Source organism: Xenopus laevis, chromosome 2S (assembly GCF_017654675.1).
Source record: "Xenopus laevis strain J_2021 chromosome 2S, Xenopus_laevis_v10.1, whole genome shotgun sequence".
Lineage (NCBI taxonomy): Eukaryota > Metazoa > Chordata > Amphibia > Anura > Pipidae > Xenopus > Xenopus laevis.
Genome location: NC_054374.1, coordinates 89827734 through 89850396, shown reverse-complemented (window position 1 = coordinate 89850396; position 22663 = coordinate 89827734). Strand labels below are relative to the sequence as shown.

The window sequence follows — 22663 nt, the reverse complement described above, 5'->3', positions numbered from 1 at the left end:
CGGGTGCGCATGGTTACGCGCGCGGTTATGCACACGCGTCCTCAGTTACGCGCGTACCCGGTTACGCACGCGATTCCTCGGTTGCGCGCCCTTGCGCACAGCTGCTTGCTTAAGGCCAGCTGGGTTGCCTGGGGCAACTGACAGACCTGGTCCGGCACTGGCTTAATGTAATGTAATAACACGTCTATGACACCACACCGTGAAGCTCTATCATTTCGAGTTTAAATGCAACGTATATGTAGTTTCCGCCAAGATTCTTTCATAAACAATAAATATCAGGCAAGGTAGGACAGTGGCATGGCAAACATTTCCCATACGAGTCCCTTATTACCCGGTAGCGCTACCGCCACTTCCTTTCAGCAGTTTGAACGCTGTCACAGAAATTACGCGAGAGTTCGACGGCGATGAACATGTTGACCAATAAAATTGCAGGAGCGGGTGATTGAGCCAATTAGGCGCTTTTCTGGGCGTTCCGTGCAGACAGAGCACGTTAGATTGTTCTAGAATACCGGCCCCTTTTCTTCTCAGGAGCGGCGTGGTGGGGAAGGCTGGGAGCCGCTAGCTGATTCATTGTCTGAGTTGCTTCGGATTCGTTTCCCGGGCCTTACTCTACCGTCAACATCATGACCGCTGTCAAAGCCCTCAATCCGAAAGCCGAGGTGGCTCGAGCCCAGGCGGCGCTGGCGGTGAACATCAGTGCGGCAAGGGGGCTCCAAGACGTGCTGCGGACCAACCTCGGGCCTAAAGGCACCATGAAAATGTGAGAGAAACTTATCATGTGAAACATGGGCTGTAAGCATTGCGGGAAGTAATGGAGGAGATGTGGGCGCGGGGCGCTGCTCCTTTTTGTCTGACTGGAGAAAAAGAAAACTTTCACAGATGCGTTTATCCCAGTGTATTAATAATCTGTATCCACGTTGGTCAATATCAACGGGCTTTGGGCCTCGCATCATTGTCAGTCAGATACTGTTAGTTCCAGGTGTAATCACTTTAAAGCGATGACATTTTCATAATCTCTCCCGTCTGTTTATCCCTTCCAACCATTGTAAAATCCTAATTCTAAAGTAGGCCGGATCCTTTCTGTTTAGTCACCCAAAGAAAGTCTTCGAGAAGGAAACAACCAAAAACATTTCCCCCATAAATGCTTCACGTGTAAAGGCTTCTCCAGTGATTGATCTTGGGGGCACACACTCAAGACTCGCAGAACCACTATTAATAGTTGTGGGGTGACTGCACCAGGTTATTGTATTTCAAGGTACAGAAATAGTTTGTTAAAGGGGTGCTTCACCTTTAAGTTAACTTTTAGCATGTTATAGCATGGCTAATTCTAAGCAACTTTTCAATTAGTCTTCATTATTTCTTTTTTAATAGTTTTTTAATTGTTTGCCTTTTTCTTCTGACTCTTCTCAGCTTTCAAATTAGGGTCACTGACCCCATCTAAAAACAAATGCTCTGCAAGACTACAAAGTTATTGTTATTCATACTTTTTATTACACTCCTTTCTATTCAGGCCTCTCCTATTCATATTCCAGTCTTTTATTGAAATCCGTGCATGGTTGCTAGGGTAATTTGGACTCTAGCAACCAGATTGCTGAGCTTGCACACTGGAGAGCTGCTGAATAAAACGCTAAATAACCACAAATGATAAAAAATGAAAACCAATTGCAAATTGTCTCAGAATATCATCAATAACTCAAAGGTGAACAAACCCTTTAACCCTTAAATCCGTCCTGATTTCTTTTCAGGCAAGTGACGTTTGGGTCAAAGGGGTTGTTCACCTTTAAACACTTTTTTTCTCAATTCAGTTGGTTTCAGATAGTTTTTCTATTATTGATTGGTAGAGTTTCATTCTTCATCTCCTAAGGGTCTGGCCACACAGGCAGATTCGGGGAGATTAGTTGACAGGCGACAAATATCCTCCTCTTTGTGTCGACTAATCTCCTTGATCTGCCTTCCTCTGGCTAAAATGAAAATCACCAGCAGCACGAGTGCTTCGTTTTCAGAGTCGCCCGAAGTTTCCTCGTGAGGCAATTACGGACGACTTCGGAAAACAAAGTGCTCCGTGTGCCTGCCCCCAGGCAATTTTCATTTTGCCCGCGGAAGGCAGATCAGGGAGATTAGTCGCCACAAATTAGAGGATATTTGTCGCCTGGCGACTAGTCTCCCCAAATCTGCCCATGTGGCCAGACCCTAAAGCAGGTCCGGGAGAGTAGTCGCAGACTGCTATATTTAGTTGATACATTTGTTATCTTTGTCCCTGCTGAGCAGAATCCTTGAGTTTCATTAAAGGCAGCTGTTAGAATTGATACAATAGTGGAAGCATGGCTCCATCCCCCTTCTACGCTGCTGCCAAACCTGGGCTGGATCCCGGTGCTGTTCATCAAGGTGGTGGCCTGCCTGTTATATGCTGTTTGTACTGGAACTGTGTGTGCATCTGGTGATCTGTGAGTAACTGCTTCATGCTTGGCGGAGGGGTGGATTTAGGGAGGCTGCAGCCAGGCAAGGGAGACCTTACTGTGTCGGTTACAGATCGAGTGTGAGAGTTACTGTGTGTGTATCTGTCTGTATGTGTCACTGTGTGTGTCTCTATGTGTGTGTCTGTATGTGTGTGTTTTACTTATTTACAATTTGTAAAATTAATATGGTAATCGGGGTGTGACCAAAAAAAATTGCCGCGCCACGTGGCCAATTAAAAATGGAGAGGACCTGCACAGCGTACCTACGTACTTCACCTCAAGTGAGTGGCCCAGCTGTTTGTGTATTTTACCGCATATGGCCCTTGGTGAAAAAAATTTGGACACCCCTGCACTACAGACATTCAACTTCAAACTTAACTTTTTGTTAAAACGGTAAAAAATAAAAGCAATTTTTTTTTACGGTGAACAATCTGAAAACAAATGGACTGAAAAGGTGAACAATCCCTTTAAATAGCACGTGAAGTATTTCTGAGCATAAAATGATTTGCAGCCATCACTGTGAGTCTCAATGGCCAATTTATTTTTCATCTTAGTGCACAAACTGAAATCTAACAGTGTGGGTCTTTAAAACACTTTCCCCTTTTGGTGTCACTGTTTCTTTAAGGAGTGACAATATAATGTATTGTTTCCCTGCACTGTCTGTTTGCTAGAGTTGGGGAAATCTTTCTGGTGTGCTGTGAGCTGCATACAGCTTCTACATTCCTAGTTTGAGTCTTGGCTCCCTTTAACTTTTTAAATGATTCTGATTTAAAATATTCTTTTCAGATGCACTATACAGTATTTGGCCAATGAAGAATTGTCAGTTCTGTTTAGTTTAGTTTAAATAAATCCAAAAATTAAGCTTAACCTGGAGGGATATAGAGGCCTGTTTACTATGTAAATAATAACCACTGCTAGAACATGGTTTCCTTTTTTAATTTATAATTAAAAAATCTTGTTATCCGTCATTTCATAATCCTTTCTTTGAAAAGGCTTTGGTACCGTATTTATTTTTTGCCTGATTTTTTACCTGAAAGATAGATGGCTTTTTGTGCCATAAGAGGATTAACTAGCAACGTAGTTAAAAGGAAGCTAACCACAGACAGCAGAAGGCAGGGCAGTCTTTAAACTGTTTATTTCAAATGTTTCAAAATTAGTTTTTGAGACCTTGAAGTAAAGTTCACCTAAACACAACTTTGTAACAAGTGAAAGCATGTTGGTTTACCAGAGCAATTTGCAATTTTCAGATATTTAGCAAAATCTAGAGTACCAAAGTTTGCTTTTAGCCTAACCATGAACTGTATAGCACAATTTATATACAAAAGTTATTGTGATTATAGCACTCCGTTTAGTGTTTTTAAACCCCATAATTTTTTTTTTTATATTGCAGTTTGTTGAATCAATATTTAAAAATGTCTTTAGTCTGTGCAGATGGGTTTTTATTTCTGTTTGTGTGAGGTCTTGTATTTTATTATGTTGTCATTCCCTGCTTTCCATAGGCTTGTCTCTGGTGCTGGAGAAATCAAGCTTACCAAAGATGGCAATGTCTTGCTTCATGAAATGGTGAGTGAACCAAGCACTGAGTTGGCTTCTGTGGGTCAGACAATATCCCGTTTCAACCCATAGTAACTTGATCTGCCAGATACTCCAAGTTTGTGTTAACGTTTCAAAAACTGGCGGTCTTTCCTTGACATTGATGTTTGTGTTTTTTTTACTACAGTGATACAGTATGTAAAGTATGGTAATGAAGTGATCGCAATAACAAATTTATTTATTAATAATCCTGGTAGCATGGATGAATTCTGCTTTAGCTTTTGCAGTAGCCATTGCAGTCAGACACCATGCAAAATTAAATTTCATTTGTACCTTTTATCCTGATGGAACCATACTTTACTGGGTGTCATCAGAATTACATCTGAATACAGTTTATGCTCTCAATGCTTTAGGTAAGCTCCAGGTGTGAGAATTTTTATTCACGTTTAAGTGCCACAATTAATTTCCAAAATACTTTAAAAGGAAAAAATAGTGTCCACTGTTTTTTTTTTTTTGTTTTTTTTTTGTATTAAAAATCACAAATTTGATTTATAACTTCAAATCAAGCATTAACTCAACTGAAAAGCTTGAATGGAAAACTTCCACATCTAAATGCTTGCAAGGTCATGTAAAAGCTGTCCAAACCTTCCCAGTCTTATACAAAAGTTGACACTTCTAAGACACTTAAGTTTTTTTTTTTTTTTGTTTTTTTTTGTCATGTTAACTGATTAATTTGAGGTATTCCTTTTTTTATTATTGTTATTTTTCGGATAATATAAAAAAAATGTAAAACAAATTGTTTGTTCGAAGTAGAAAAAAACACTAAAATTAAACAAATACGAATGTTGATAAATAAGGTCTTTAGGGGGTTATGTAATAAAATGCACTAAGTTTGTCCAGGGGCAGAAACCCTTAGTAACCAATCTGCAGGTAGCACTTACCTGTTTAAAAGCAAACATCTTATTGGTTGCTATGGGTTTCTGCTCCTGGGCAAACTTAGTGTCTTTTATTAGTGTCTTAGAATTGTCAACTCCTGTATAAGACCAGGAAGGTTTGGTTATTACAAGAACTCGCCAAAGTCATGGTAAAGATCTCGGGTCAGCAAAATATGTAGTAAAAAACCTAACTGTGTTCCTCAGATTATATAATGTATTTAGGCAGGGCTCTCTATTATATTGCTGCTTGTATCTGTATGTTGCATTGTGAATTTTAATGTATTGTTCATTACTGTTATACATTTTTTATGAAGTCGTTTTAATTACTTTCTAGCAAATTCAACATCCAACAGCCTCGCTGATCGCTAAAGTAGCTACAGCACAAGATGACATTACTGGAGATGGAACCACATCAAATGTTCTGATCATCGGAGAGCTGCTGAAGCAGGCAGACCTTTACATCTCCGAGGTATGTAGTCCTGTTTTTGCACAAATATTTCTTACTTTGATATTATTGACCCAATATTAGGACCTAGTATGTGGTAGAATTTCCCTAGCTTTAGCGTACAAGGGGGGAGAGAGAATATTTGATTCTTGAATTAGCCCTTATAACAAGCACCTTCGGAATAGCTTTCTGGCATTTCTGTATTTTTCAAGATATGTCAAGGTGATATTGGTATGTGTACATAATATAATAAGAAATTTGTGTTCTATTATAAATGCTTTCTTTATAGTGGACCTATTTGTTTCTTCCTGACCAAGTCAGCAGCTTGTTCCCATAAATTACCCATTTAAATGGAGAGGCAGTTTGGCTGTAATAAAAAAAAAAATCATAATTTCCTGAGAATATCACTCGGTACAGTAGCCCTAACTGCCACTTCATACCTTTTATGTTATTCCAGAACTCTGAGCAAGTTCTGATGGCTTTACAACCAAAACTCCTTTGTACTGAACAGAAAGTGTCATCCCCAGCAAATTGAGTTAGTGATGGCAGATGGGCAAATTTGTCACCTCACAAAGAAATTTCAAGTGTTGTGTAGTGAAGGTGGGAAAGCAATTTTTGGGAGCATCTGCTACCCATGGTAGTGAAGATTTAACCATGGCCGACAAATCTTCCCCATGGCCCTTATGGGCTTGAAATAAGTGGCTATTGTTGTTTATTTTGTATACTGTGTCTGCATCCTTTTAAAACTGTTTTGTCTACATTTCTAAATTTTGAATTTTTGGTTTTTATCACTAGGGTCTTCACCCAAGAATAGTTACTGAAGGTTTTGAAGCAGCAAAGGTCAAGGCACTTGATGTTTTGGAGAAAGTTAAAGTGTCTAAAGAAATGGATAGAGAGACTCTGATTAATGTTGCAAGGACTTCACTTCGCACCAAGGTTCATGCCGAGTTAGCTGACATTTTAACTGAAGTAAGTAACTGGATTTGTCTGCTGTGGTTTTATTATAATTTGTCACACACTGTAATAGGGACCTTTTTCACAGATGCTGGTCAAATTGTGCCCTCCAAATACAGCTTGCAGAATCATACAGGTCTTTAAGAAGCTTGGTTGCTCACAAAATGCTTGGTGTAGCACCAGGCAAAACGACCAAGGGGAAACACAACACAATACAATGTTTGAATTATATTAAAGTCAGATCAAAATGTGGCTTGAATAGCAATAGACAGATACTGGTTTCAAAAGCAGTTATGTATATGACACCTGTAAAGAAGGAGGATGAAAAGTGCACCAGTGATACATCTAGAAATAACCTGCAGTGCAGGTAATAGGGACAGGTACATTTTGTACAAATGTACAAATTGTTGTCGATAAGTTTTCTTTACTTTTTATACTTCCCCCTTCAACATGGGCACAGAAAATACATAAACTGTGTAATTAAATGGTATTTAGTCTGAAATTCGCACATTTGCATCTCCGACTTCTGTTGATCAGTTTAATAGTGCAATATTTATTTCTGTTAATGCGGGTTTTGTTTTGTTTTTTTTTTGTCAGGCTGTTGTGGACTCTGTTTTGGCTATTCGACAACCAAATGAACCTATAGATTTGTACATGGTTGAAGTTATGGAGATGAAACACAAAACAGATAGTGATACTACGTGAGTACAACTTTCGTCTTTCAGAGGCTGGTGTTTATCTTGTGTATCTTTTTTGGCAGAAATATACCTATTTTGTAAGGTGTATTAAATCCCCTTCTCATAGAATATACATTCTTTAGGGATGCACTGAATCCAAGATTTGGTCAGGATTCGGCCTTTTCAAGCAGGATTTGGCTGATTCCTTCTGCCCGTTTGAACTGAATCCAAATCCTAATTTGCATATGCAAATTCGGGGCAGGGAGGGAAATAAAATGTCTTCCCCCTTCCCACCCCTAATTTGCATATGCAAATTAGGATTTGGTTCGACTGAATCTTTTGCAAAGAATTCTAGGGTTTGGCCAAATCCAAAAATAGTGGATTCGGTGCATCCCTAACATTCTTAAAGGGGAACTCCAGCCTCCAAACCAAAATTTGATAAAGAGGCCCACGTAACACAGAAATCCTTAATATACCCATCACAGTTACCTGTTTCTTTAAAAAGTATTAATGCCATTTTTTATGCTGAAATCCAGCTGGTTAACAGTTCTTCTTTCTGCATCATTTGAAATCCTGGCAGGGAAGGAGGGACTAAACACTGATGTTACAAATTGTAACAACTTCTCCACAGCGTATAGACAGCATGCAGGAACTACATAACCCACAATGTATTGCACTGTGATGTTCCATTCCTTATTAAAATCACATGTGCAGGGAATTGTGGGGTTTGGAGGATGCAGTCTAAGGACAGCTGGCTGTTGATACAAAGTAACAGTAATCAGCCAGCTCAGCAAAATAGTCAGAAAGATCAGCAGGGGGCTAGGCTTGGGCTTAGGAAACTGTTCCAAAAATCATAGTCTGTAGATTTTTTAATTGATATATATTGCAAAGTTGCTTGAAATCATGTTTACTTTTCAAAAAGCTTAGGTATGTTTGTGTGGAATTTCCATATAAGTTTTCCGATTGGGGTAAAGTGAAAATGATGTATCTGTCCATGGCTTTTAACTTTAAGCTCATTTTAACATTACCCTCTGATCCCGTTGTTTTTGTTCTGTAACTTTTACTTGTTAAATCATTGTAAAACACTGCAAAATGTACATCTGATGTTTACATAAATGATGGTGGCAACAAGATGTTTACATTTTAGTGAGTGACGGAAACGCAGTATCCGGACTCCCTTTTAAATACTGTTGAGCGTTTCAGAAAATGTGTAAAACTATAGCTGGGCATGGCTGAATTCTGCTTAATCTTGCAGTGATTTTGGCAGTCAGACACCATGCTAAAGAAAAGATCTTGGCACTGTTTTTGGTGGCATCTTATATTGTCTCCCACCGTTCTGCTGAGAGCACACTTATTTTAGTACTTCGTGTTTGCAAACTCCTGCTTTGCCCACTCAACTGCCATAGACTGTAACCTAGACAGTAAGGGGCCAGACATGTAACATATACAGTCTATAGAAAATCTGGGTCTCAACTGTCCCTCTACTCCCATGTCATTTCATCGAAATTCCCCAGAGGCAATGAGCAGGGGGTGGTATCTAGTAACCAACTGAATTTATTTTGCCTGTTAAAATATTTGTGTACAATAATTTAATTTTGGGGCCTCTGTTGCCATATAACATAGTAATCCTATGTATACTGGGCATCATACTGTTCTGTTTATGGTGCTTTTTTTTTTGTACCTTACGATGTTTGAGAGAAGATGTAAATTACAAGCTTTTGTTATGTTCTAAAAAACACTAAAATAGCCTAAGGCATAATTGTCTCTAGTGGCCAATTTGTAGAATACACAATATCTAATGTTATAAATATTACAAGAAGTGTTTATCCACAAAAGTACAAATTCATTAATATCCAAAACTGGCTCCATTTCCTTTAAATATGTCTGTATCTCAAGAAAATTAGCCTATGATTGTGTCCCTGCGCGACACGAAACGCGTCGGGCATTATCCTTTTAGATGTAATGTAAAATAAAGTATTATATTTTTTATACTCCATTTTGGCTCTTGGATTCTACTTTTGTTGGACGTTCCGGATTGTTGCCTGCCTGATGCTGTTTAGTCGTTAGGTATTTAGACCCTAAATTCAGTACAGAAGTAAAATTACACAAATTCACAAAATACACAAATTTAGACAGATAGAAAGCTACCGGTAGTTAGGTTGTCCCGAAAAAAGAATCCAACGTAAACTGATAGTCCTCCCAAGTCAATTCCCCTAGAGAGAATACAGCGTTTATTTTCCTTTAACAGATGGACAAGTGGAGAAAAGCTGATCCACTGCATATGCTCTGGAATAGGATACACCCCATTGGATTTTGCTGTGAAATCTGCTCTGTGTGCATGCAGCTAGGACGGTCCCTTGCACGTGCTTTCAGGAAGCGGAAAGACAGCTACTTGGCTTTTCTCAACTGACTTATAAGTGCCAGAGGAGAAAATGACCCATATGCCAATATACTAATTGCAAGCTTATTTTAAAAAAAATTTACACCTGTTGGTCCTTGATCTGTCTTTTTTGGTCTTGCTAAATACAAACATTGTATATATAAATATATATTGACTCAAAGAGATTTTTTTTTGCTTGATTTCCCCCACCAATCTTTCTAAAGAATTCTGCTGTTTCATAGATGGAACACCTCCCATCATTATTAATACCCCCTTCTTAGGTCTTTGGCTTCCTTTTTTTTTTTTTTTCAAATAAACGCACTTTCTGTAATATTATATTTATCTAAAGCAATTTATTTTTTCACTGCAGGCTGATAAGAGGACTTGTCTTAGATCATGGAGCTCGTCATCCAGACATGAAGAAGCGAGTTGAAGATGCTTTTATCCTCACTTGCAATGTGTCTCTGGAATATGAAAAAACGTATGTATTTTCTAGTCCTATGTGGCTATGTTTGTGTATATTATACGAAGCTTGTGATTGCAGCAGAGCTAACATTGAGCACCTTACATCGGTAAATATAAACCCATTTTTCAGAACATAAAAGGCAGAAAAAAAGCTTTGGATTGTGTATATATCTATGTGCCTGTCACTTCATGTCTTTGACACTGACAGGAGGACAGAAGCATATACACTGGAAGCCAAGAACAAATGGACTCCCTGTGTGCAAATTTCTGTTATGCAGTTAGTCAGGCAAATGTTAACCCTATTGTGCCTTTTCTGCCCATTTCAGGGCTGTTTGGGGGGGGTTGGCTACGTAGGCTCTCTATTCTTACAAATTGGGTTTAGTTTAGAAAAAAAAAAAATTGAGCACCAGAAAGGCTGATTGTGAAGCCATACTTGTATAGTCAGGTCCATTTCATTCATCTACCAGTCAATCACTGCCTGGTATTGAGGATAAGTATCCCAAAGGAGCGGGATAGAAGTTTAATGTCTTACTGCAGATTTCTTTAAAAAAAAAAAAAAATCATTACATTGGAGGAGACCCAAGTCAATCCCTGGCATTTAATTTTATTTTGAAATCTGAAGACAATATTGTATCTTGACAAAAACTTTACATTCTATTTTCACAGAGAAGTGAATTCTGGGTTCTTTTACAAAAGTGCAGATGAACGCGAAAAACTGGTTAAAGCAGAGAGAACGTTTATTGAAGAGAGGGTAAATAAAATCATAGCCCTGAAGCACAAAGTGTGTGGCGATACTGGCAAAGGTTTCATTGTACTAAATCAAAAGGTAAGTTTGTCCTGATAATATCATAAATGCACAGAGAACACCCAAGTGTGCTTTGTAGCTCCCTTGGCCTTAAGATTGTGCTAAATAGATGTCTGTCCTTTTTCCTCTGCGGTAAGAGATTTTATTCTCTTGCACGTATTCAGAAGCACAATACAATCTGATTTTATATCCTAATGTGAATCGTGCAGCAATAATTCTGTTTGCACATATTCAATTTAGGGCTACAGCAGATTATGATGCAGTATTGTTTTTCCCCAATATGAAGCACAGCTGCTGGCTTGTATTTTAGATGTATACATATGTATTTAATAGTCCTGATATTTGCAGTTGTCTACATTTCTGGCATTCTTTGGCTGAAGTCCAGTACCAACAACTGTCTCTGCTTCACTGTTTTGTTTTGCTATTGCAGTAGATCCGGGACTGGAACAAAATTAGAGCTGAATTATGCACATGGCCTCTAATATTGCATGTGCCAATTCATTAATTGTTCCCTTAAAATGCCTCCCGCTGAAGACATATGCCAAATTTGGTGTTGGAAAGTAAAGAGTATGATACAATAAGGGTGACTCACATTTAAACTTTGTCAGGGTAGTTTTGTTTCCTCCTATCGGAGTACCAAAAACCTCCTGCCTAAACTACACTATTGTGCTGAATTTTTTCTCAGCCTTTCCATCTCTTCCTCCTTGGCACAAATACCCACTCAGTGGGTGGTGAAATTATATTAACAGGTGAGGCTGAAGAGAGGGACTAGAACAATTGGTCAGCACTCACCCAACCGTATTTAGACAGAGGTGCACGTGCAGAGTTGTCCACTCCAACTGGCTGAATATATCAATAGCAAATAAAAGCCTTTATTGGATTCCTGGCTCAAGTCTCGAACAAACACGAGTGTTGATTTGAGCCAGGAATCCAATAGAGGCTTTTGTTATTCAACAAGATAATGTTGCTGTGGTTTTACTACTAAAGAGAAGTTGGGGCAGGCTTTGAGGTATATTGTGGAAAAAATAAATAAAATTATTTTTCTTTATCCCACCCAACTATTAAAATTTCCCGGGAGGACATTGTTATTGGTTGGAACCTATAGGCAAGCAGAGGTAATTGGTAGGGTATTTTTGTCTCCATTTATGGGCTGTCCCTGGTTTCATACAAGTATGGGATCATTATCCGAAAACCCTTATCCAGAGAGCTCAGAATTACTGAAATTACCTATCTCCCATAGACTCCATTATAATCGAATAATCTAAAGTTTAAAATGTATGTTATCTTGTTTGTTGTAGAAAATATTTGCAAGAAATAATATTACAGAATTTATTTTTAGGGAATTGACCCATTTTCCTTGGATGCCCTTGCCAAAGAAGGAATTGTGGCACTTCGTAGAGCAAAGAGAAGAAATATGGAGAGGTTAGTAAAAAGTCAACATTTATTTAATGTCTCCCTTGGTTTGTATATTACATTCGCTTGGAATAATAACAAAAGGTGAAAATCTTGAGCAGTATTTAACTGCAACTGCTTTTAGGGCAATAACACACAGTGCTACTTGTAGCAGCTACAAACACCAGGAAATATTTTGCCGTAGACAATACTAAGAATTGTGTCTGCCAAAACACTCAACTTGCATAATTGCTCAAATGCATACAAAGGCATGTTTGAGTGATTGTGATTTGCGTGTTTTAGCAGAGACATTTTTCAGTATTGTCTATGGCATGTTAATTTCTAGTGTTTTGTAAATGTGATAAATCATAGCATTGTGTGTCCTTTCCTACATACACACAAACCATTAGTATAAGGCCATGTTTAGGGGATCACCACACTATTGGCCCCAATTTGGTACTGGTTCAGAAGTCCTCTTGCCTGCAACATTATGGAATGTGAACTTTGATAAAAACCAATGCATTTTTTTTGGTGGGGGGTGTATGTTTAAATTCTGAATTTTTATAGTCCATAATTTAAAATTAGCCAGTTCATCATTTAAACCACCAATTGGGTCACCTAAAATATTCACAAGTTGAAGGAGAACAAACCACTCCCCCCTTCTCCCCATCAGGCCTGGACTGGCAATCTGTAGATTGGGGGGGTGCTGTAAATGCAATAGATTGTCCTTATAGTGCTGGAGCTGTAAATTCTCTTGCTCTGGTTTTAACCAAATCTACTGTATCTAATTGTGCTTTTATTTTGGGATTTAAGACCAATTTTAATGACTCATTCTTGGTCCTTTTTATAGACTGACTTTGGCTTGTGGGGGCAGTGCCATGAATTCTGTGGATGATCTCACGCCAGAATGCTTAGGGCATGCTGGTCTTGTCTATGAATACACACTGGTGAGTTATAAACATACGAACAACCATTTAAAATCAGTTAATTATTTTAGCAGTAATATACTTGAACAACTCCACTGGCAAAGGGATTGCTTAGGGACTGATCATAAGGACATGGTCATTATAGAAGAGCATGGATTCTTTTCCACAATGCTATTTCTTCTCTTTCTAGGGGGAAGAAAAATTCACTTTCATTGAACAATGTGAGAACCCACGTTCTGTGACGCTATTAATCAAGGGGCCAAATAAACACACCATAACACAAATTAAAGATGCAATAAGGGATGGACTTCGAGCTGTGAAGAATGCAATTGAAGATGGTAATTTATCTTGCATTATATTTGGGGGTGGTATAAGCATGAAACTTATAGTGCAGTACACAAACATGAAATGTCTGCTGACAGCTCTGTCAACTTTATTTAACTAATTACTTTTAATACTCGAATTTTCTGGAAAGGTTCTGTGGTTCCAGGCGCAGGTGCATTGGAAGTAGCAATCGCTGATGCTCTTGTGAAGCACAAACCCAATGTGAAAGGACGTGCCCAACTTGGTGTTCAGGCCTTTGCTGATGCACTCCTTATCATTCCCAAGGTATAGTAATATAGTTACAAAAAGTGTCATAGTTCTTGCAGTAAAGGTTCTTTGCCTTGACTTTGGCATTAATTCATGAGTATCCAGAACAGCTGATAATTCACCATTTATCTTGACACCATTCAGGAACCTCTGTTCAAAAAATAAAAAAAATCTAGTTTGCCGATACTGTGTCTTTTTTTCCACCCAGAGAGCTTATTCATTTGTACAATGTTTTCTTTTCTCTACTATATAAAGGTGCTTGCCCAAAACTCTGGTTATGACCCCCAGGAGACGCTTGTAAAACTTCAGACAGAATATTCAGAATCCGGCCAGCTCATTGGTGTTGATTTAAACACTGGTATGTATATTGTATGCAATGTACAGCAATTCTATTTTCCTTGCACAAAAAACCTAAATGGATACTAATTGCATAGAGAACACCCATGTGTGCTTTGTAGCTCCCTTGGCTTTACATCTGTGCTAAATGAATCTATGTACTTTTACCTCTGCGTTAGAAGATGCCTTTTTCTTCTATACGTATTCAGAAGTACAGTACAGTTTATCTTCTAACATCCAAGTTTGTTTATCCTTTGTCTTTTTTCTCATATAAAAGCAGGTATGTTCTGTGTACAATCATCTGTTGTGGATAAGCTAAAGCATGACTTCCTCCTCTTAGATGATTATATTGTGTAGCAGTGGTGTATCTGTTTTCCCTAGTATTATGAATTTTCGGTGGTACAATATAGTAGAGGGAGTCCTTGAGTTACATACACCCGACTTACATACAGCGGCTATAACAGTAATGTACTGTGGTTTGCTTGGCCTTTATTCGCAGTTAGCTTTAATAAACCACCTGCCCCAATCCCCTCTATCGTGTGTTGTCTACTGCAGAACACTATTTGTTTACCTTTTTGAGCATATTTACTTTTACCTTTCTATGTTAAGACCGACCTCTGTAGTTGTATGTAATAAGTAAATGTATAAATTTCAATTTACATAGGGACTGTAGATTTGTTCTTAAGTAGAATTTCTATCTTATATGTAATGCCCCTGGGTCTGTAGGTTTGTTCTTATACTGCCTGTATACAAATGTGAGTGTAAGTTATAATATACATTTGGAAGGCAGGGTCAACAACCTGACCTGATAATTTGAAATTTAAATAAGGTTCTTTCCCTATTTTTTAGCTATTGTTATTGCAAAATATAAATAAGTAAGCTGAATTTTAATTTGAGTAACTCAATAGCTTTTTGTTTCTATAGTTTAATGCTTATGAACCTAGCTTTGCATTCTGTTCATCAATATCACATGAAGCATATCTGACACAGGTCAGTCTACTGGATATTCATGCAATTAGATCACACAGATAGATGGCAAAACGCACTGAGCTAACAACCTGTTCTACAGGCTGATTAATCCAGTTATTGCAGGAATTGTTTTTTTTTTGTCATTTGAGTAATGTGTAATCAGCAGTAGTACAGTTCTACCAGAGTGTGATTGGCCAAGTAATTTGGCTAGGGGTAATTATAACATGGCTAAAGATCGCCTCTTCTGCAAATTGACTGAACTGTGAACATTTACTGCACTATAATCTGCCTCTGCTCCCTCCCCATTTCAGTTTTTACCATTCTCATCAGTACTGACTTTTTGCATTTCTAGGTGAACCAATGATTTCATCCGAGGCAGGAATTTGGGATAACTACAGTGTTAAGAAGCAACTGCTTCATTCCTGGTAATCTCGATACCTATGCTTCTCTTGCTATTTTTTAATCAAGGGCTCTTATATTAAATGAACATTATACTGACTTCTGCACTTTGAAAATGTTCTATACACATTTGCTTATTTGCAGAAGCCTGTACATTTTTAGTTTGGTGTGGCAAGCATATGCCTGACCTATTCATAAGAATATGCATTATAACATGCTCAATTTTATGACACATTCATTAAAGGAACAGTAACACTGAAAAATGTTGTGTCCTAAAGTAATGAAAATACAACAGTTGTGCTGCCCTGGTAAAACTGGTGTATTTGCTTCATAAATATATATTTTATATAAACAAACTGCTGTGTAGCCAAGGGGACAGCCATTCAAAGCCGAAAAAGGAGTAAAGGCACAGGATACACAGCTGATAACAGATTAGCTCTGGAGTATACAATGGAATCCTTCAGAACTTATCTTATCTACTGTGTATCCTGTCCTTCAATGGCTGCCCCCATGGCTACACAGCAGCTTGTTTATATAAATGTGTTTCTGAAGCATGCTCTCCAGTTTTGCCAGTGCCAAGCAAAACTACATTATATTGCCTTTCCTTTAAAACCCATTTACTTTTTTGGTGTTGCTGTTCCTTTAAAGATTGAATTTTAGTTGTTTTAAAGCCTTTAAAATCACTATGCACTAAAAATACGAATATCTCTAAAACCTCTAAAAAAAATGTGAGTTTTTTTTTTTTTTGGACAGTTACTAGCAAAAAAAAATCTCAAAATCTGAATGGTTTAAAAAGGGTCCAGTAGGATCAGCGCAGCTCCCATTAGCTTCTATAGTACCTTGGCTGCTTTTGTATTAGCGGTTTTTACACTTAAATCCTATATTTTTACCGTTTTAGTGGACAAAAAAAAAACAACCTTTTTGAGAAAATACAATTCATGAAACAAGTAAAAATCAGAATTTTAGTATTTGGGCCCCCTAGTTTGCATTGTATTTTTAAGGCAGTGCTTGTTTAATTTTGACTATAAGTAGGCCTTAAATAGATATGTGGCACTGCTATAAGGTATTTTGTCTCTTAGTAAATCGTCACACAACTGATTTTGTGCTCATGCTAATTCTTTCCTATGTTTTTCTTTTTTTTGTTTAGTACTGTGATTGCAAGCAATATCCTGTTGGTGGATGAGATTATGAGGGCAGGAATGTCTTCTCTAAAAGGATGAATATAGCCATGTTGCGACACTTTTTTTCTTATGTTTCAATTAGGAAGTTTATTCAAATTTGAAAACATTTGCTCTTTGCTTCTACTGATTTGCTGAAGTTGCTTAATAAACTTTCTGTAAAACCTATTCCCACAGCTGTAAAACAATAGCACCTATCGAAAACCTCCAATGTTCAACATTTATTTATTCATTTTTTTTATGGCACTGAAATGTACAAGCTGAACTTCTGTCTTTGTACATAATTAAAAATGTTGCTCTTCACTTAGCATTTACTATGCTTTTTTTTTTTTTTTTTTTTTGAATATACAGGTTTTGGACTTGGAATGCTCTTGAGTTTTTTCCGGATTTCAATAATTTGGATTTTCATGCCTTAGGTCTACTATAAAATTATTTAAACATTAAATATACCCAACATGATTGTTTTGGCTCCAATAAGGATGAGTTATATACAGGTACAGTTTTATTACAGAAAACAGGAAGACATTTTCTAAAATTATTTGATTAAAAGGAAGTCTTTGGAAAATGTCTCTTCCGTAATTCGGAGCTTTCTGGATAGCGGGTTTCCAGATAACTTGGAAAGGCAGTAATAGACTGACAATCTATGACTGCAACAACAAAAACATCCTGCCTGGCGTCAGGCAGAACACAGTACCCAAGTTTGCCATTTATGGTGGATTCTTTCTGCAAAAATAGAACTTTGACAGATTCTAACCTAATCTGGAGTTGCAAGGATAACTCCCAGACTTATTACTTTGAAAAGTACATGTTTTGATCCAAAGCTCTCCTCTCTGCAACAGGTGTGAGGAAGCAATTATTGCCGGACACTTGACAGGCCATTATTTGACCAGTTCTGTAAATAAAGGGTTCTCGTTTGCACCCCTACAGCAACCCATAGCAACCAAACATTTACTTACATTACTATACCTGTAGTAGATTAATCAAAGGTTGCTTTTGGTTACTGCACTAATACAAATTAGCACTGGTAAGTGAGATCTACTATAATGGTTTATTTGACATTTAGCAGTGTAAGGGCACCAGCTCACAGTGATTTTGAGCCTATGCTTTTTGTAATTCAGGAGGTGGGGCAAAGGCCCAAAATTGATACCATTAAGAATCACCAGTTCCCACAGAGGTCAATACGGGGAGTTCAGGCATATTTGCACTGCCCATTTTTGACAACTGAACATAATATTCAGAGGGATCTTACTTTGAAATTATTATTGTGAATATTTGGCGTGAAAAAATATAGTTTCTGAATGCAAAATAAGGGATGTGACAAATCAGGATGGTAACTGAATTTTCACTCGAGGCAAAAATCTAAAGCTTAATGTTTAATATTCATCACACAGGCAGATTTTAGCCGCCAATTCAGTCTCTTGAGACAGACTCTGCAGCTTATCTGCCCTTGTAAGGGCCCTAACAAACAGCTTATTTTATGGAATATACAGTTCATAGGATGGAGCACAAGCACGCACATTTAAGATAATCTTTTCTCTTTATTTAGCACATTAAAAACAAGTTATTTTAATCATAGCGTATGGTTACTGAGTTGTCTTAGAAATCTTTTTTTTTTTTTTGTTTTTTTTTTCATGCCAGTACCATGCTAGTGAAACAAACATTGTTTTAGCTGTATAATGAAAAGTCTGTGTTTTGTTTTTTTAAGTTAATTATTTCCGATGCTAACCATGTAAGGCCGAATGGGGAAAAACACCGCCAAGAACTAATTGGGTTTTAATAGCAGTTTGTTAAATATAGGGATGTGCCGAATCCACTATTTTGTATTCGGCCGAACCCCTGAATCCTTTGCGAAAGCTTCAGCCGAATACCGAACCCTAATTTGCATATGCAAATTAGGGGTTGGAAGGGGAAAATATTTTTTACTTGTTTTGTGACAGTCAAGTGATTTCCCTCCCCACCCCCAATTTGTATATGCAAATTCGGTTTGGCCGGGCAGAAGGATTCGGCCGAATCCTGCTGATAAAAAGGCCGAATCCCGAACTCAATCCTGGATTTGGTGCATCCCTAGTTAAATATTAAAATTTCCGTGGGTACGGTTCTATTTTCAAACATTTTATTGTACTTTACTAACTGAAAAATCAACAAGAGGACACTGAAAAAGAGAAAATATTGATCTAACAAAATTGTAACAGGAAGGAGAGAAGAAAAAAAAGTGATTCCAAGTGGGATATTGGGTAAGATATATTAAATAAAAAATAGGTTGACCAACTTGTTCAAATCACATTTCATTTAGAGGACTGAGGATGCTGTTGGTACTCTTTTGTAAGCTTGCTCTAGCAATCTTGCTCCTTAATAAGTGGATCTCGGGTGAGAGGGCTTTCTCAATCCTACTGTCCCAAATGAAATTTATAGGGTTACGTGCCTATGCTGCATCTTGGAATTGTGGAATCCACATTTGTGAAGTGGGGGGTTAAACATACCGCCCACAGCTTAGTTAACATAACCAAAACAGTGTGAGGCAGTGTACTCATCCATCCATCCATCAATAGGATACCCAAATTGCATATGGTTGATGAGGCTTTTATGTTAATGCCTGTAATGCTCTAAAAATACACAACCATATTGTGACACAGCTACCATATGCATATCTACCATCATCCTTCAGAATGTATGGACAATGCCTGAGCTTGGCTTTATATAGTCATTAGAGGCATAAAGGGACCAACAGTGCAAAGTTAGCTACATCTTTGCCCCCCAGACATACTTCAGTGGAGGTTTTCTAGGGCTTTTTCTGTTGTTCAAGTGTAGGGTACAGTACAATGGACCTGTGTTCCTTCAACGTTTTTGTGGCATCGGATGATCACTCTAAAATACATCCCAAGAGTTTTTCCCTCCTGTTTCTTTAAGTTCACTTCCATCAACATTTTCTCCTGTGCCCTTCTTTTTCACTCTGCGTTCCCTCTGCTGATATATTTTTATTTTCTTATGAGCAATTTCCAACTTCCTCTCAAGTTCACAGATTTTCTTTTTAATTGCTGCAGGGCTTGGCAGGCAATAATTGTGATCTGGGTAGGGATCTGTTGGTTTCTGGGAGATTGTGCTGGATTGCGGCAGAGGGTCTTCTGGCTTTGCAATGGTAGTCACCTTCAGGCAAGGAATCTGCATAATGTATGTGAAAATTGGAAATGGTCAACCAAAAAAGCATGCATTTATCTTTCCTTTTAACCCTTGTGTTAATAGTACATGTACAGTTTTTTTTTTATTTGTAGATTTATTTTGCAAAAAAAAAAAAAAACAAACAAGTGACACATATAAGAAATCATCATACTGCAATATCAGCAAACAGTCCCAGTTTCTGACATGAGGAGAGATTTCAAACAGTGTAGGGGGGGGGGGCTCTTGGTTGCTTTTAAAACAAAATTTTAACATCTTTGATGAAAATTATGCTATGAGGAAAATAGAAAAACTTGGTACACCCCCAAAAAAAAGTCCATTTGTACAAATTCTGCTCCATACTATGCAAACATCTACACACATACAGGCATACAATTGCACTTAAGGTTATGTCATGCAAGTAAAGTGTAATAGGTTTCCTTAGGGGGCAAACCCCATGGAAACCAAACTCGGCTGTCCCCAAAGTTAATGTATGGCCAATCAGATTGCATCATTCCATAATATGATATCACAGGCCTTCTCAGCAAGGCATTGTGGCAATAGACTAAAATTTCACTGGTCCAACCTGTAGTGTAATGTTTTAAAGGATGATAACACAAAAACCATGACAGCATGATACAATGCAAATACAGCACGGGTAACCAGTTTTTTTCCCCAATTACAATCTATATCTATCCTTTAAAGGCACCCAAACATCGTCCATTGTTAGTACTGAATTGTCAGATACAGGTAGAATTTTTTCTACCTGTATATCTGACGTTTCCGCTCTACACGTGTGAATTGAAATAAACGATCTTTCTTGGAAAGATCTTTTCCAAGACAGATTATAATTGTTGCATCTATGGCCACCTTAATTTTCATATGTAAATTAGGGCTGGTAGGGAAATCACATGACTTTTCATCACAAAAGAATTTTTTCCACTTCTTCCATTTCTGACCCTAAATTGCATATGCAAATTAGGATTTGGTTGTTCTGCCATATGCAAATTAGGATTCGGTTCAGTATTCAGCAAATTTTTCACAGGGGATTCAGCCAAATCTCAAATAGTGGATTAGGTGCATCCCCAATATCTATATAGCTGGGAGTTAATGGGAGATATAGTTTCACAGCTGTTGGAATAGCAAACACACAACGAGATTGCACTGTTTACCTTCTCCTTCATGTGTTCAGGATAGATAAATATTGTTGGCACAGCATTTGCCCTCAAACGCACGGTCTGTCCTGTTCGGTCAAAACAGGCCTCTTCAAAATGTTTTGAACATAGGAATGTGTGCAAAGTGGGAAAGAAATTCTCCCTATTAAGATGCTTCAACCATTCTGCTCTCCGTTTTGGGTCTGCTGGGAATCTAACAGGAGAAAAGGAACAATGACAAGAGGAAAGACAGTGAACATCTTGCATTGTTAGGCTGTCATACTGCTTCTGCTCCTAATTAAAAAGGTATTGACTAACAGTCATTTGAAAATGTTATCTTCACTGCCCTACTGTTTCCATGCAGTGAGCAAATTATTCCCTATACAACATGTTCAGGGGTCAGATTATAATAAAGTTTCTACAGTATTACATGTTGTTACTACTCAATCACATATTGGCTATATTGTTGCTGAGGGATTTCTGATTTTAAATGACTTTTACATTAAGTCAGTGATCCCCAACCAGTAGCTCGTGAGCAACATGTTGCTCTCCAAGCCCTTGGATGTTGCTCCCAGTGGTCTCAAAGCAGGTGCTTATTTTTGAATTCCAGGCTTGGAGGCACATTTTGGTTGCTTAAAATCCAGATGTACTGCCAAACAGAGCCTCCTGTAGGCTGCCAGTCCACATAGGGGCTACCAATAGCCAATCACAGCCCTTATTTGGCACCCCAGGAACATTTTTCATGCTTGCGTTGCTCCTCAACTCTTTTTACATCTGAATGTTGCTCATGGGTGAAAATGGTTGGGGACCCCTGCATTAAGTACACCAATAGTTTGTGTAAGACTGACCTATACCTAGGTTAGGGAACTGATGAGGCAAATGAGCTGATACATTTTTGGCCAAAAAGTGATACACCTCATTTATTTGTAACATATATATTTACAAATGCTGAAATGGAGCAGCCATTTTTAGGAATTAGTACTGGCCACATATAGGTAAAGTGACCTACAGCAAATGATTTCTTTATAGTTAACTGCATATTTTTCCTTCTCACTTTGTATACCTCGCACCCTCCCCCAAACCAGAGAAATATATTTTAATATGATATTTTATTGTATTTTACCACGTACTGTAACTGTATTGTAAGGCCTTTCGCTAAGTTTTGACACGTTTATAAATAACGTGATGGACAGGGGCGTAACTATAGAGGAAGCAGACCCTGCGGCTGCAGGGGGGCCCAGGAGGTATAGGGGCCCCACGAGGCCCTAATTCATATACAATTTCAATAAATATTGGAGAAACAAGTCAACCTCTAAACATTTTGGGAGCCTGAAAAATAATTTGCTGGGGGGCCCAGTAATATCTAGTTACGTCACTGGTGATGGAATATGAACGAAGTCAAAAGCGCTAAGGGGTCACAGTTTGTCTGACGTGACGCGACGCTAAATTACTTCACATCTGTTGTACCTACATCTGCCACACGCGCATGCGCACTTCTGCCCATTACTAAAATGAGCCTAAACACACAAACGTTGGAAATCCAGCAGCGAGAAAAGAGGTCCTTGCATTAAATAAGGTTTCAGCTAGGCATCACAGTTTCCCCCGAGACTTTAACTGCGCAAGTGGCCTTTCCTAAATATGTGTACCTTATGCGCTGAATTCTGAAGCAGAACTTACCTGTGAAAAGTCACCTGGCTATCCTTTTTGGAATTATTTTTGCATTCAGAAGCTGCGCACGTGGTAGGCATTATTTATCTGGGGTTTGTACACCGATACGACTGTTTCTCAGCTGATTCTTCATTCGTAACCAACATGGCTGCCGCAAGCTTCAGTTCATCACGTGACTGTCCCCACAAGCCAGCCCACAGTGACATCACCGGAGTCGGTGTAGTTTGCTGACAGGCATGAGAGGCTA

The 22663-nt window shown here is 38.2% G+C and overlaps 2 protein-coding genes and 4 non-coding genes across 6 annotated transcripts; 5 read left to right on the top strand and 1 right to left on the bottom strand.

The window, feature by feature from the left end:
* Positions 1–527: 527 nt before the first annotated feature.
* cct6a.S (chaperonin containing TCP1 subunit 6A S homeolog) lies at positions 528–16749 on the top strand. Its single transcript, NM_001092611.1, is given in 14 exon segments — positions 528–760; positions 3956–4019; positions 5259–5393; positions 6165–6338; positions 6921–7024; positions 9751–9861; positions 10512–10671; positions 11990–12072; positions 12893–12989; positions 13159–13306; positions 13444–13577; positions 13815–13917; positions 15217–15289; positions 16411–16749. Coding segments are annotated over 14 exon segments (1596 nt in total). The 5' UTR covers positions 528–623; the 3' UTR covers positions 16484–16749.
* Positions 4246–4383, top strand: LOC121400864. Its single transcript, XR_005965987.1, has one exon. It is a non-coding gene; the product is annotated as a small nucleolar RNA SNORA15 (small nucleolar RNA).
* LOC121400866 lies at positions 8227–8353 on the top strand. Its single transcript, XR_005965988.1, has one exon. It is a non-coding gene; the product is annotated as a small nucleolar RNA SNORA15 (small nucleolar RNA).
* On the top strand, positions 10698–10829 carry LOC121400871. Its single transcript, XR_005965993.1, has one exon. It is a non-coding gene; the product is annotated as a small nucleolar RNA SNORA22 (small nucleolar RNA).
* On the top strand, positions 13986–14119 carry LOC121400870. Its single transcript, XR_005965992.1, has one exon. It is a non-coding gene; the product is annotated as a small nucleolar RNA SNORA22 (small nucleolar RNA).
* Positions 16750–17959: 1210 nt separating the features above from the next.
* Positions 17960–22647, bottom strand: thap2.S (THAP domain containing, apoptosis associated protein 2 S homeolog). Its single transcript, XM_018249676.2, has 3 exons — positions 22426–22647; positions 20767–20962; positions 17960–19600 (listed from the first exon to the last, which is right to left on the bottom strand). The coding sequence occupies exons 1-3, from the start codon at positions 22494–22496 to the stop codon at positions 19307–19309; spliced, it is 561 nt and encodes a 186-aa protein (XP_018105165.1). The 5' UTR covers positions 22497–22647; the 3' UTR covers positions 17960–19306.
* Positions 22648–22663: the final 16 nt, after the last annotated feature.

Excerpts from the sequence above, each read along its gene's own strand:
- thap2.S (XM_018249676.2), bottom strand. The coding sequence starts at position 22,496 with ATGCCTACCACGTGCGCAGCTTCTGAATGCAAAAATAATTCCAAAAAG. Across the intron at positions 20,963-22,425 it reads AGCCAGGTGACTTTTCACAG|ATTCCCAGCAGACCCAAAAC; the intron begins GTAAGTTCTGCT and ends TTCTCCTGTTAG. Across the intron at positions 19,601-20,766 it reads CTGAACACATGAAGGAGAAG|ATTCCTTGCCTGAAGGTGAC; the intron begins GTAAACAGTGCA and ends TACATTATGCAG.